Genomic DNA, 14,683 nt, shown 5'->3' on the forward strand with positions numbered 1-14,683 from the left:
AGTGTGTCAGGCCACATTGTGCACATTAAACACAACGTAGGGCTCCTGACTAAACCATATTTCAGCCAGACACTGCAATGAGTCTGCATCCTAGGGCTGCCTTTTCCTGTTCTCTTTATGTCTTCTGGCAGCCCTTGAACTCTGCATATCAAATGTACTGTTCTGAATAATGTACTGTCTAACCTAGAGGAAAGCTGAATTGAAGTTATGGATTTAGAGCTGGAGTAACAAGCTAACTGCAAGGTTTCATTGAATCAGTGTCAAAATGTTGCATGCATTTCTTTTGTAGGTTTGAAGAAATTTTACTTATGAAGCCAAAACCAACTGTTGCAATTTCATAAGTTTTCCTTTCATTTTTAGCACTTTTCATAGGCAAACTGGATGCACTTGGTCCTCATGCACATACTTCACATTTTTGGTGAGAGCCACTCTCACCTACTTACCAGAAATTGTTCTTGCAAATCTCTTCCAGCTAATCATGTCGGTTTTCGAGAACAGCATGAAGGAAAGGGGCATCACTGAGAATGAAGCCTTTGACTGGGAGAAGGCTGGTACAGATATCTTGTTGTCCACTAGCACCTCAACTCCACCACAGCAGAACACCAGGCAAACAGCAGCCATGTTTGGGTGAGTGTTGTGGTTGTATCAGACAGTGGACAACAAGCTCAGTTCTGTTTTTAAAGATTTCAAGGCCATTATGATTCTGGGAAGTTGGAACAGCATGGGAGGCACCACTTGATGTGACTTTTTTGATATTAATTTATGTCTGTGGTGGTGGATGGTGAGCTGAGTACTGAGCACAGCTGAGTGCATGCTCTGCTCACCCCTCCAACACAGCTCCTCAGCCTGTTCACAATGTGTTTCATGTGCTGCTGCAAAGGTACACAGAGACTGATGCTCAGAGGTACAGATGACTCCAAATAGAAAAGGCTTGATTAGGCCTGGTTCACTGGTCTGTCTTGGTGCCTTTGGGGGGCTGACATTAGGGGATAACAGTAATCCCTAGTAATGTTATGGAAGATAAAAACTGTAGGGCCTCGTAAGCATCATTTGCTCGTGCAAAAGGAGAGGTTTCTTCACAGCTCAATATGGTGTGATGGGCACTTGTGAGGAAGTTTTCAGTTTTATCAAGGGTCCCAAGATGCTTTCACTGATCCATCCTACTGTCTTTGTAACTTTCATTACACAGAATCCTCCTGTTTTGATTCAGGATGTCACATCTGGGACTGCCTGATTTTCAACTAAGTAATACCCTAAAATCTGTTGAGGAATTCCTATGGGGTGATGTAACAAGCTGCCTTCTGTATATACTGATAATTTTACCTTTCTTTTTGTCTCTTTTATAGGGTGGTTAATGTCACTCCGGTGCCCGGGGACCTGCTCCGTGAGAACACCGAGGATGTCCTGCAGGGGGAACATTTGAGTGACCAAGAGAACGCTCCTCCCATCCTGTCAGGCCGGCCCGTGGAAGGCCTTGGGCAGGCTCCGAACACGGCTTTCAACGAGGGTGAAGTTTGGGAAGAGACAGATGTGAATCGCAACAAACTCAGGATCAGCATCAGCAAAGTAAAGAACTTTTCCTTGTCTCCTGTGGCTCTTGGATGTAGGGCAATGGTTTCACAGACTGCTAGAGGCCACTCAGATCCACTGATGTAGCATCCTGTGTAGTAAGCACAAAAAGCATTGAAGAAGTCTCCTGTGGCAAGGGGAATTGCAAAGAATGTTTTCACAGAGTAAAAGCCATTTGGGATTAATTTACATCTTTATTCAAGTGAGATTTTAGGGGCCAGTAATGCTAAAGTGAATCTTTTTTACCATCATGTCATTATCTAGGATTTTGATACTTCAAGCAAGGAAATTCCAGTCCTTGCATAGCTGATATAATATCAGAAATGTCCCAGGCATGGAAATTAAAAACCAAAATTTTATTGTGTCCCAACCTCTTGTGTTACTATAGGACACAAAACACAATGCACACACACTGCTGTTCTTAAGGTGAAAAAAGGGAAGTTTGTTTTCTGACTCTAACATTTATAGATTTTTAAAAGTGACAGTGGATTGGAGGGTGAAAGTGCTACTTTTCTAATAACACTGGACAAACCAACAGTCTATCAAATTTTGCTTCTTCTATAAAAGAATGCAAAACAGTAAGTTATTTACAGAAACTGTGTGAGAAAGTTTGTTGCAAGAATGTAAACATCAGAAGGCTTAGAAAATCTTAAAAAATCAGGATGACACTCTTGGGTAAATAAATGTAATCAGAGATGTCTTCATAAACTGTATTTTTCTGTACCTTGAATCATCACTCTTTTTTCTCTTCCTTTTTTTAACTTTCTTTTTTAAGGCTAGGAAAATCTATAGGGAGCATCTAACAATGGTTTCCCCCCTATCAAGAGTGAGAGAAACCATTACTTAATATTCTTATATTTCTGCATTCCAAGATCATATTAAGCTTTTTTAGCTTACATAAAATGTATACTTCAATTGATTTTCCTCATAATCTCTAAGGTGTTTCTGCATTCCAAGATCATATTAAGCTTTTTTAGCTCACATGAAATGTATACATCAATTAATTTTCCTCATAATCTCTAAGGTGTTTCTCAGTCCTTTCGTGTAAATGTTACCTAATTTCTTGGAGGTGTCCCCAGTGAAGGTTGATTCCATTATAAATGTCAAGTATTAGAATCTGACAGTTAGTTTATTAATAAGGTAAATTTACATACTGCAAGTAAATTAGTATTAGTGGCAGGTCATCATATACATACAGAATCTGTTAGCAGAGAAACATTCATCAGGCTTAAAATGTTGTCAGGGCCTATCAGATTCACATCACAATCCTGTCTTTAATGGACATTTGTGGAGTGGCATTTTAAGTGTGTTAGTCTTCTGAGGCTGACCAGAATTCACTTCAAACTCTACTAGTACAAAGTTAGTCCTTATTTTAATTTACTTAAAATTCTTCAGTGCAAATAATTCAGATCAATGTTTTATCTGTATGAAACATTAGCAGGGACATTCCCCAACACTGAGAAATTATGAATGAAGTTCAAATTACTTCTTCATCTCTCACTGGTAACTCTGCATTCCCAGAAGTTTTGATTTGAAGGTATATGAAATGAGAAAAGCCTGATGGAGAGGGACAGCTCTGTTCACACAACATATATATAAAAAAAAAAAAAAAAAAAAGAGAATATTACAGAAAAATCCTTGTTGTAATCTTTGCTGCAGCGTTGTTCTTCCCTCTCTGCTGGGGCTCTTCTCCTTTCTCTGCAGCAGAGTCCTTTCTATCTTCTCAGGGGCTCCTCCTGGGCTCTTGACCCACCCCTATTTATCTCAGTTGCCTTCACGAGCTACAGCTGCTGCCCAACTAAGGACCCTGCAGCTGCAGCTCGTTTGGAGCAACTCAGACACAAGGTCTTACAATACAACATATATTCAGGCCCCCACATTTCCCCCCTTTTCTTTTAACAATTATACGATACACATACAGTTCCAGCTCTCTGGCTGATATTCCAAAGTCCCAGCTCTCAGGCTGCCACAGCTCTCGGCTGTCCGGGGGATTCCATACCTTCTTGTGATGTTTGGCTGTGCGTTCTTCATCACACGGGGCCACCAGTTGTTGCAATCTTTGCTGCAGCGTTGTTCTTCCCTCTCTGCTGGGGCTCTTCTCCTTTCTCTGCAGCACAGTCCTTTCTATCTTCTCAGGGGCTCCTCCTGGGCTCTTGACCCACCCCTATTTATCTCAGTTACCTTCACGAGCTACAGCTGCTGCCCAACTAAGGACCCTGCAGCTGCAGCTCGTTTGGAGCAACTCAGACACAAGGTCTTACAATACAACATATATTCAGGCCCCCACAAATCCTAGCAACTTTTGTGTGTTTTTCTTTGCATTTCTACCACCAGGTGCTTTGATGCTCTTCAGTCAGACTTTTCACAGGGGAGTCCTTTCTGCATGCTAGCTGTGTGTTCTCTCTTAGGTCCTCATTCACAAGTCCTGTCATAACAGCAGGTACAGGCAGGAGAGGTTTCTAGAAGCTCCACAGCACAGCCAGGTGACTCTTGTGCCGGGCTATTTATTGTCAAGCTGCTGCCAGAGGAGCTTTGGGAGTTTCTCAGCATGGCAGGGAGCACTTCAGCTCTGACAGGTTCTGTATGTACACAGCAGCCTGTGCAGCACAGCCCAGGGCAGCAAGCTCTCCAGAGCTGAAGTCCTTTCTTTGAGGGTTTTTATCTTTGGTTTGACTCTTGCCTGTCCTTTTACTTTGCTAGACTTACTGTCTTCAGTCTGTTCTCTGAGAGAGGATTGGTTTTTATTTAAGGAGCAGGCACTATATGGAGAAAAAAGGGATGCTACCAATTTGATACCTAAGGGCACAGCTCTACCTCTGCTTGTAATCTGAGGCACCAGAACCACAAGGGCACTGGTGTGTTTAAACACCCTTCTATTTCACAGCATCACATCCTTCATCTTCCAGTCTTGTAGCACTAGAATTAACTGGCTCTCCCTGTCTTGCTCTTTGTATATAGCAGAGGAGTGGAGCTTGCCATGTTTTTTCTCCCTAATAACTGTCTAAGATGATCCTTACTTCTCTGTGCAGACAATTCAGATCTCCTTCTGTCCCACTTCTCCCATTTCTGTGTTAAGGACAGAACTTCTCTCACCGTTCTCCCACACCATCCCCCAGTTGAGTCTTACCAAGCTGATGCTACCCAACAGTTACATCAGCACTTTGCTCCCTTCACAAACACATTTGACCTTTGTTTGTTGCTAACCTTCTCCTGGCCATGACTGGATTACAGATTAAGTCATTATCATCTATTCTGCTTTTCCTCTAATGCTTGAAAGTTCTCTTCCACTCTCCTTAGCTGCAAAAGCTCTTTAGTTATGCATTCCAACTCCGGCTTGGGTGGTTTAGGTCTGCTAATTTATGGGCACTGGCTGACTTGCCATGTGCACATTGCATGCACAAGGCAGCTGTCTGGATCAGCAGCGTTTCACTGAGATGCTGCTTGTGTTCAGACCCTCTGGCATTAATGGGGGAAAAGGGAAAGTAGGGCAGGGAAGGGTGAGCATTCTCCATACAGATCCCCACACACAGGCGGTGTGCAGCAGCTGATGCTGCATGACTGGCCAAACAGCAGTGTTGAATGCAAATCCTGTGCTGCTGCTGTGCTTTTGCCCCTTCCTTCCAAGGAAGATCAGCGCTGTGGAAGGCAGAGGGCAGCTGTGTTGGTCACCTACTTTTTCTCCTCTGTTTGCTGCTAAATTTAAAAAAATCAAATTTAATAAGGCAATATGAAAGAGGAAATATGGAATGATAGAATGTCCATGAATGTGTTCAGCTCCCTGCATGACCTTGGTTCTGTGGAGAGCTCTTACTGATGTTGTGGTTGAATGGATATCGTGGAAGACTTTGTTTAAAGGACCAAGATTAAGCAAACAAACAAAAAAACCACAAACAAAAAACCCAAACCACCCTGGTAATTAGGAGATGCCTTAGTCAGACCAGATGTAAAAGTGTGTACATTGCAATGTAATGCATGGCCCCTGATAAAATGAATGTTGACAAACAAGGCTCTTAGGCATCTTGGATAAGCAGTTAGGGTTTGTGTATGCAGTAGGTTTACCCATGAGAACTCCTTTGGATCAACACTCAGAGTAATTGAAATGCACAGACCACCTTGTAAAGATGTTTAAATATTTGAATTGATTTTAAATCCATACCTTATTTTAATAGCAGCTGATTGCCAGGGCAGAGGGACCCTGTCTCTCTTCAGACATTGCTTGTGTAGATTGTGAAATTGTATCCTGGGAGAAAGTCCAGAGCAACAGTGAAGGATGGAAATCAACGTCTTTGGCCAGATCTTGAAGTTCTTTGTGTTTCCCCCCTCCAGACTCAGTGCATGGTGGAAGAGGAGCAGAGAAACGGGGTGTGCCCCAGTTCCCCTGTCCGAGTGCCTCCGGAGTCGCCGACCGCACAAGTGCGCTCCCTCCGCTACCGCCGCGTCAACAGCCCCGAGTCAGAGCGGCTCTCCACAGCTGATGGAAAAGCAGATCCACATGAAAGAAGGTTTGTTCACCCTCTGTAGCCTTCAGCAAGTCCTGAGGATTCACTCTTGAGACCAACCTAATCATTAGACCAGCAGCCAATGCTTGCAACTTTATCTACATTGACTTTTGGTTCACCTCCTTCTCTACTTCCCCTTTCTTCGTCAAAAAGGTTGATGTCTCACACATGGAGGGCTTTCCCCAGAAGAGTCTGCAAGGCTTTTGGATGATCCTTGTTGAAAACACACTGCAGTTGTCCTAAAATCTGGGCAGCAGATGCTCTGGCTTTGTGCATAGCAAGCAGCTGATGTAGGCCAAATGAGAAACATTGATCAGAACATGGTTTGAGGGTTTTTTTCACAAGCCAGTCGAACTTAACAAAGGGGAAAGGTGTTGTTGGGTGGAAATGGTTATCATCCTGTCTGCATGGGAAAGAGATGCTGAATTGGCTGTCATACTGAAGCACTTCTCACATCATTGTAGGTTCTAAAGAAATATTTTTGTTTAAGCCTGTCTTTCTGAAGTGTACCAAGAACTGAATGAGAAGAGCCTATACAGGCTTTCTCTTATGGTCACTGTCGTTGTCTGTAGCCATGATATTTTCTGAAAAATCCTTTCCTTAGGATTTTTTCTCCTGAGAAGCTGAGAGGCCTCAGGAACAAAATGTAAATAATAATTATCTGCTGCTGTGGAATGCAACAGGTGGATCTGTGATTGGTTTTGTGTGGTTGTTTCTAATTAATGGCCAATCAGTCAGCTGGCTTAGACTCTGTCTGAGACACAAGCTTTTGTTATTCATTCCATTCTTTTTCTTTCTTAGCTTCTGATGAAATTTTTTCTTCTATTCTTTTAGTATAGTTTTAATCTAATATATATCATAAAATAATAAACCAAGCCTTCTGAAACATGGAGTCAACATTCTCGTCCCTTCCTTCATCCTGGGACCCCTGCGAACACGGTCACAGTTGCCCACAACCCCGATGTGTTTTGAATGGCTTCTTGTTGTGTCCCTAGGTCTCGAATGGACATTCCCGGCTCTCCGTCCCGGCTCGTGTGCTCCTCGCAGCCGGCCCAGATGCTGTCCATCGACACGGGCCAGGCCGACCGGCAGGCCAGCGGCAGGATGGACGTGTCGGCCTCTGTGGAGCACGAGGCCCTCAGCAACGCCTTCCGCTCGGTGCCGCTGGCGGAGGAGGAGGACTTTGACAGCAAGGAGTGGGTTATCATTGATAAGGAGACAGAGCTGAAGGACTTCCACCCCGGTGCTGAGCCGAGCACCTCTGGAACCACGGATGAGGAGCCCGAGGAACTGAGGCCTATTGAAGATGGGGAAGAGAGAAGGCGCCTGGGGGCAGATGCTGCAGTGAGGCCGAAGACTCACGATGGGCGAAGTCGGGGTATGCTGCCAGTGACTGAGGAGGACAGTTCCCACAGACATGAAGGACCTTCTCAAACAGTGTCTGACAGTAGGCATGAACAGCAGACAGGAAGTCCAGCCCACTCCCCCTTACATTCAGCACCAGCCCTCCGACAAAGGAGACGAGAATCTGAACCTACTGGTCCTCAGAGACAGGTAAGATCCCTGGGTCTGTACCTTGTTGCCTATCATAGCATCATCTTAGGAAGCCTCAACTGTGCTGGAGAAGTATTTGATTACAAGCATGGATGCTCTTGTAAAACTCTTCTGACAGTGCTGGCAAATGTTGTGAACACCTTAGAAGTGCTCCCAAAAGCCAGTGATGTCCTTCTGAGGACATACTGTTATGAAGATCTTTCAGCCATTTCGGTTCAGGGACAAGAGGAGAGCACAGTTGTGATTTGGGTATCTCTACTTTCTCCTTTTATGCTCTCCCACAGAGGATTTTTAGTAACTACTTAGCTGTATGGAGGTGTTGCTAGCAAATCTTCTCCACATAGTTTCTCAGCAACAATAGGAGTGTATTGCAAGAGAATGACCTCTAATCTAATCACACATCAGCACTGCACAGCCCCATAGCAATGCAAATCATAAAATAACTCCCTAAAATTAATCTTTCTTCTAAATACTTAACAAATAGCTCAGAGTAGCTGCACATACATCTCATCAACCTTGCTTAAGTGAGAGGCATTGCTGTTACCATGTATTTACTCACAGAAATGTTCTTTACCTATTGTGTTTTTTCCACATAGTTGTAGAGGGCTTTTTTCCTTTCAGTTTTGCTTTTTTCCTGTGGTCTTCTGATGCTATAAAGTAGTTCAGTTTTTAGTAGGATGTTATTTATTAGATTAGCTGAAAAAATATGATACACTAGGCACAGAGTTCCTGTCATACCTAATCTTCTTGTTTAAGAAGAAGGCTGTCCCAGAGTGTTCAGTGCAAGAGGCAATCAAATTGTTCCCCAAGAGCTTTTTGCTTTTTGTATTTATATGTTGATGAAGATCTCTCATGCACATGGGATCCATAAGCAAGGCAAAGAGCAGGCAAGTTTTTGAGTCATGTACACAGGGATACCCTCCTATGACAGTGCAGTCTGCCTGTTCCTGTCTGGAAGATGATAATTTCGTTTCTGCTTCCTTCTTGAGCTTATTATCCAAGGAAGTGTTCACTGGACTGGAGCATGTTAAAAGAACATCCTTCTATTTAGGTCTTGCCCAGAATCTTCTCTTCTCTGGATTCCCAAAAGATACAAGAAGAAAACCATGAACGAGACAAGAATTTATGTAAAAGGAATCAAAGCAAATCTTTGCAAATCACCAGGCAAGGTGTCCCCTGTTAAGGTGTATGAGCATTTGCAGGAAGGGTGGAAATGCTGCCAGTAGGCACGAGGGCTGTCCTGCTGAGCATGGAACAGAAGCGGCACATGCTTCTCATAGAGACTGCATTCCAGTTGCAGGGCTCCTAGGTGGAGGTGTTTCCTGTAGAAAGCCAATATGTTGAATGCCCCAGGTATCTAGAAATTGCATAAGGCAAGATTGGCAGAGTTGGAAGGGTCTGTGTCTGAATTTGCTGTGGTCTGTACACTTTGGGGGTTGGTCAGTGCAAGATCAGCAAGGTGCAATGAACATGGTAAGAGCCAGCTGATAAGAACCAGCTGTAAACAACAGCAGGGACACTTCACTGACATATTTAGTGTGGCTAAAGGAGCCTGGAGAGGCCTTCTTGGCCACAGCACATGCACCCCTGTGTGAAATGACTGAGGGAGTTGGATATGATGCAGCACAAAGACTTCTTATCACTGCACAGAAATATTTAAAGAGCAGGCAAAAAAGGTAAAATAATGGGATTGGGGGTGATTACTGCTAATATATCAGGCAGCCTTTGTTCTCCAGCAAACTGCATTTTTTTTTGTTCCTATGTTCTCAAATACCCTCTATTAACTCTGTGGCCTAGCTTTGTACACACAAACTAACACTGGACTTCTTTAGCTGACTGGGATTTAGTGGTTCTTCCTTTGATGTCTGAATCCTTCAGTTACCACTGCAGCTGTGCAGTGATACTCATATTTTCCCACTTGCTGTCACAAAACCAGCTATTAACTCTCAAAGGGACTTGGTGCCTAAAGGGAAGCAGAAACCTCTTTTCCTTAGGTGCAGCAAGTATGAAGGGATGGATGGCTGGGACACTGATAAGAATTTAACCAAAGACTTAACTAGTGAAAGTACTGAAGGCCTCATTAGCAATGACAGATGTTTCCTGCAGCTCATGCATGTGCTTCTCTGGGTTTGATTATAACTGTGATTGTGTGTGTGTGTGTGTGTGTGTATTGAGGTGAGTAAATCTTCCTTATCTTTAAAGATGAACTGAGCCTGTAAGATAGGTAAAAATGTCACTAAATGCTGAAATACCCTGACTGAAGTCGTAGGCTTTGTTGTACCCATCTGTGACCTCATTCTGGTGTCCCAAAAGCTGGTGATCATCCCTTGGTGTCAGTAGCATGCTCACTGAAAGCAATGGGGAATTCCTGCTCTAAGTGCTTCCTTCTGTTTCTCCATTCTCTGGCTCTACTCTGTGAGCCATCACTTGTAACTGGCAGAAAGACAGTGACTCCTGGATTGTCACAGAATCACAGCATGCCTGAGCTTGGAAGGGAACTCTGGAGATCATCTAGGTGTACCCTCTGCTCCAAGATGGATCATCTAGAGCAGGTTGCTAAGGACAGTGTCCAGTCAAAGTAGCTCTGAGGATGGAGACTCCACAACCTCTTTGGGCAGCCTGTTCCAGTGTACAATCACTGTCACGGTAAAAAACTTATAAAAATGTTTAAATGGAATTCCCTGTATTTCAATTTCTGTTCCTTTCTTCTTTTACTTTCACTGGACATCACAAAGAAGAGTCTGGATCCATCTTCCCATCAGGTATTTATAAATGTTGTTAAGGATCCCTCTGAGCCTTCTCTTCTCCAGCCTAAACAGTCCCAGCTCTCTCAGCCTCTCCTCAAATGAAAGGTCTTTCAGTCCCTTCATCATTTTTGTGACCCTTCTCTGGACTACCTCCAGCATGTCCACGTGTCTCTTGTACTCAGAACTGGAGCACAGCCCTGCAGGTGTGACTCTCAGTGCTGAGCAGAGAGCAAGGAGCATTTCCCTCAGCCTGCTGGCTGCACTCCTGACACATCCTGAGGGGCTCTTGGCCCTTTTTGCCACAAAGGCACCTTACTGGCTTGTGTTCAGCTTAGAGTCTACCAGGACCTCCAGGTGCTTTTGTGTCAAGCTGCTTCCAAAACAGGTGGCCCACAGTGCGTTCTGTTCCTCCACACTTTCCTTTGCTGAACTTAGTGAAATTCCTTTTTCCCATTTCACCAGCCTATCCAGGCACCTCTGAATGTGAGCAAAACCTTCTGGTGTGTCAGCTGCTCCTCCCAGTATTATGTCATTTGTGAATCTGCAGAAGGTACGCTCTGTCCCATCATCCAGGTCAGTGATTAGGTTGTTAAACAGTAGCGGCTGCATTATCAGCCCCTGGCTGCACCATTAATGACTGGACATTTTTTCTCCAAACACAGTGTTTTATGTGGACCAGAAGCCCACAGTTTTCAGTCCAATTCACTATCTATTTATCTAGCCTGTATTTCATTGTTTTGTCTATGAAGACAGTTTATGTTTTGTTTATGGAGACAGTGTCAGAAACTTTACTAAAATCAAGATCAACAACCTCCCACCCAGTCCTCTCATCACAGAAAGCTCTTGGGTTCATCAGACATGACTTCCCCTTAATATATCCATGTTGACTGCACCTTCTTCTTATGTTTGGAAATGCCTTCTTCCAGGAGGATTTGCTCCATGTCTTTCAAGCCTGACCAGCCTTTAATTCCCTGAGTTATCCTCATTTGGAACTCAGATGTTTCTTCAAATATGTCAGTCTTTTGGAAGACAGATGCTGTAGCTCAAATGTGAGAGATGGTGCTGTCCTCGTTAAAACTCTGTGGGTGTAGGAGGGAGCACAGAATGATCAGATGCTGCTGTGAGCAAAGTCGAGTACAGAGGAAGCTCTGAACAGCCTGGGGGAGTTTTTGACCCAAATATTCTCACATATTAGGAATCTCCCAGTTTCAGATGACAAGAAAATGGCTGCAGTGGAGCACAGATCTCATGGGAAGACCTGGTATAAAGGGAGAACAGAAGCTGTGTCATGTTCAAGCCCTTCTCTCTGTGCACCACTCACTACATCTGTTTAACGGAGCTCTAAGGGTTTACTTTAATGTATGCATTTCAGGGATGACCTAATAAGACTCAGGGGTTTTTTTAGGCACTAGTGTGCAGATAAAGCTGTAGAAATAGATAAAGAATGACTGGAAGAAAAGATTGAAGCTGCACTTCTGTTTACCTATTAATCCTGACACAGCGTTGCTGTTACTGCTGGAAATAATTTACACCCGTACCTCGCAATATAATTTAAAAATCTGTCAAGCTCTTAAGTATGCTGAATAAATTCACTGATATTTGACAGGGATGGCAACTTACTGCTGCCTTCTGCAGTGAAAAGACAAATGTTCATACATGCATGAATTTTAGAAACTATTTCTGACTATGCTCAGGTCTGTGTTCATAGGTATGTCTTGACTCAGTCTCCCCTGTTGCTAGTGCAATTGGCATTTTACAAAAGGTTTGGGGATTCACCTGCCTAAAACATGCCTGTCCAAATGATGTCACATCTAAAAAACCACAAGAGAAGTGAAAAATTAAAGTGGGAGCTGATACTTACTCTGCTTTACCTATCCTTGAATATATTCTGCAGGGTTCAGAGAGCATTTTGCTTAGGCTGATTCTTACAGGCCTAGAGTTCATCTGTTAGAAAAGGTCCCAGTGTGAAGAGGCACTACTGTGGTTTTCCTTACCAACTCAGCTGTGTAGTTAAAATCACTCTTTAAAATCATCTTGATGCTATCTTTGGCCTCTTTCTCACACAGCCAGGAGAGTGCCACAAGTGGACTTGCTTAAAATTGTTCGTGTCTCGAGCAAGGGCAGCAGGGGAAAAGGAGCTGTGTCTCTTGGTTTCCTTTGCCTTCTACAGCATCCTCTGTGGGCTGCTCAGAGGCAACCTGAGGGGCCATTTCTCAGTGGTGAGGGATGGGCATTGGCAGAGGGGAAGACTCATTGCTCCTCCCCCAGTGTAGTTCCCACTGGTCTGTGTTTGATGCCTGTTGTAGATGATGGGATTCTTTGGCACTCAGCTCCTCTGTCTTCCCTCCCCATGAGAAGAGAAGCTTGTCAACTGATGGAGAAGGATGAGTGTAGAGCTGGCCTCTTACACTCTTTAGATTCAAGGTCCCTGTCCATCCATGTGTTAGAAATAAAGGATCAGCAAAAGGGTGGTAGTGGAAGTAATATTCACATATGTTCCTTAAATATAAATATAATTATCTATCAGAAAATAGCAATCAAAACCTTAAGCTCAGTAGACATTCCTAATTACATTTTATATCTGTAACATATATTGAGTTCTATCAACATCACATTCTCCTGGACTTCACACACAAAGTGTCCCACTGACCCTGTCCAAACAGAGCAGGATAGGCCTGATGGAAGGTGGTCCAGCCTGATGGCTGCAAAGGGATAAAGGAGGGCAGCACCTTCAGCATTGATGGAGTAATTCAAGCATTAGAGCATCAATGAGAAAAGTGGCATGTCTGTAAGCTCAGCTTCATCCTGGAGGCAGCAGTACCAAAATGCACTTGCTGATGGGGTGTTGTAATTGCTTCTTCATGGCCTGGGCAATTCCTTGCTCCTGTGCTGTAGAGGAGGTCTCTCTGGGTAGCTGGAGTGATCCTTTAAGATCTGACAAGTCTTTACCATATTGAGATGACATATACCTTGGAATTCATACAATATGCTGAACCCAAACGTGGAACAAAAATTAGGAATAAAAATTCCAGTAACGCTTAGTTGTGCAGCTTGCAAATAGCACACCCAGGGCTGAATTTCTACACTGTCTATGCAAAGAGAAGATGGTTGTCTTTTTGAGAAATTAGAGCTGCTGTCTAGATTTTATTTGTCTCTCTTGAGTACTCTGTGTGACAGCATTACATTATTATTATCTGAGACTCTGATCTATGCAGTGACATGCAGTACATTTAGGACTGTGAATAATTGCTTTTCACATTCAATGCCAACCACGAACTGAGTAGCTCTGAGGCTCTTCTGAAGATAAGATATCTGCCTCAAAGCACTGCAGAGATATTGAAGGGGACAGGAAAGAGATGACACTGGATGACATTGAGCTCTTTTTCTAGTGCAAGGGCAACATCTCCAGTAAGGTAAGGAGAGCAGTTTAAAGAAAATCCAATATTGCCTTTCTGCATTTCACCTGCAGAGACTTCCTGAGAAGAAATGCAGCATAAGGAAGGGAATGCATTTCCCATTTTCCCTTCCTTCCCTTGAAGGGAAAAAAGTGATTCCAGGAAAAAAACGTCTGGTTCTGGAGATTGAGACTGCTGACCCTTGTGAAAGTGCTAGTTTCATAAAAGAGGTAGAAAGGGGAGGAAGGGCTTAGCACTTCCAGGGTGAAGGATCTGAAGTCACCCCCTTAATGCCTCTCTCTTCCATGCAGAGCATAAAGGGAAGGTAGGGACTGCAATCTCATCCTGGCACAAACTGTCCTCAGTGGGTGCACTCTCTCTCCTGGCTATCCCAGGGTCACAGAAGCAGAAAAGGAACCTAACAATGCATCTTCTCCTCATGTCCTCCTATGGTTCTGTGTTTTGAATTTCTCACTGAAGGGAGAATTATACTCTGCCTGCCTGTCCAGCTGCTGTCTATCCACTGCTTACCATAACTGAAAGCCTTAACACTCCCCCTGCAGGTACTCAATATAAAAATGTATCAGGAGGCCAGCAATGTTAGTGTGAGAAAAGAGAAGTCTACTAACAGCCCCCAAACTTGCTTTTTCAAATCCCTGGAGTGAGTTTTAATAAGATTCATTGAAAGAGCCCCTGAGAATCCCTCACTTTCAAATGCACATAATCATTTTAGCACTGTTTCACCTTCTGTCATCCATGTGATTCCCAAATGTGTTCAGAGTTGGACTCTTACCCATATGCAAGATGTATGAATAGCTTAGTGGCATGCCAAGATGAGCACTGCCAGTGAACAGAGAGGTGTGAGGCGTGTGGCCTGAAGAGCCAGAGGAGGGGACAGAGCAGCAGAGCCTGGCACTGC

At 43.8% G+C, this 14,683-nt stretch overlaps 1 protein-coding gene across 4 annotated transcripts in view; it reads left to right on the plus strand.

The window, feature by feature from the left end:
- The window catches only part of TTBK1 (tau tubulin kinase 1), a 100,936-nt gene that overhangs the window by 58,714 nt on the left and 27,539 nt on the right, over positions 1-14,683 (plus strand). For all 4 annotated transcript variants that reach the window (XM_074536767.1, XM_074536768.1, XM_005486770.4 and 1 more), the window contains 4 exons: positions 473-627; positions 1,347-1,566; positions 5,896-6,071; positions 7,064-7,622. In XM_074536767.1, coding sequence (XP_074392868.1) covers positions 473-627; positions 1,347-1,566; positions 5,896-6,071; positions 7,064-7,622 — 1,110 coding nt within the window. The remainder of the gene's footprint in view (positions 1-472; positions 628-1,346; positions 1,567-5,895; positions 6,072-7,063; positions 7,623-14,683) is intronic.

This window comes from Zonotrichia albicollis, chromosome 3 (assembly GCF_047830755.1).
Source record: "Zonotrichia albicollis isolate bZonAlb1 chromosome 3, bZonAlb1.hap1, whole genome shotgun sequence".
NCBI classification, from domain to species: domain Eukaryota; kingdom Metazoa; phylum Chordata; class Aves; order Passeriformes; family Passerellidae; genus Zonotrichia; species Zonotrichia albicollis.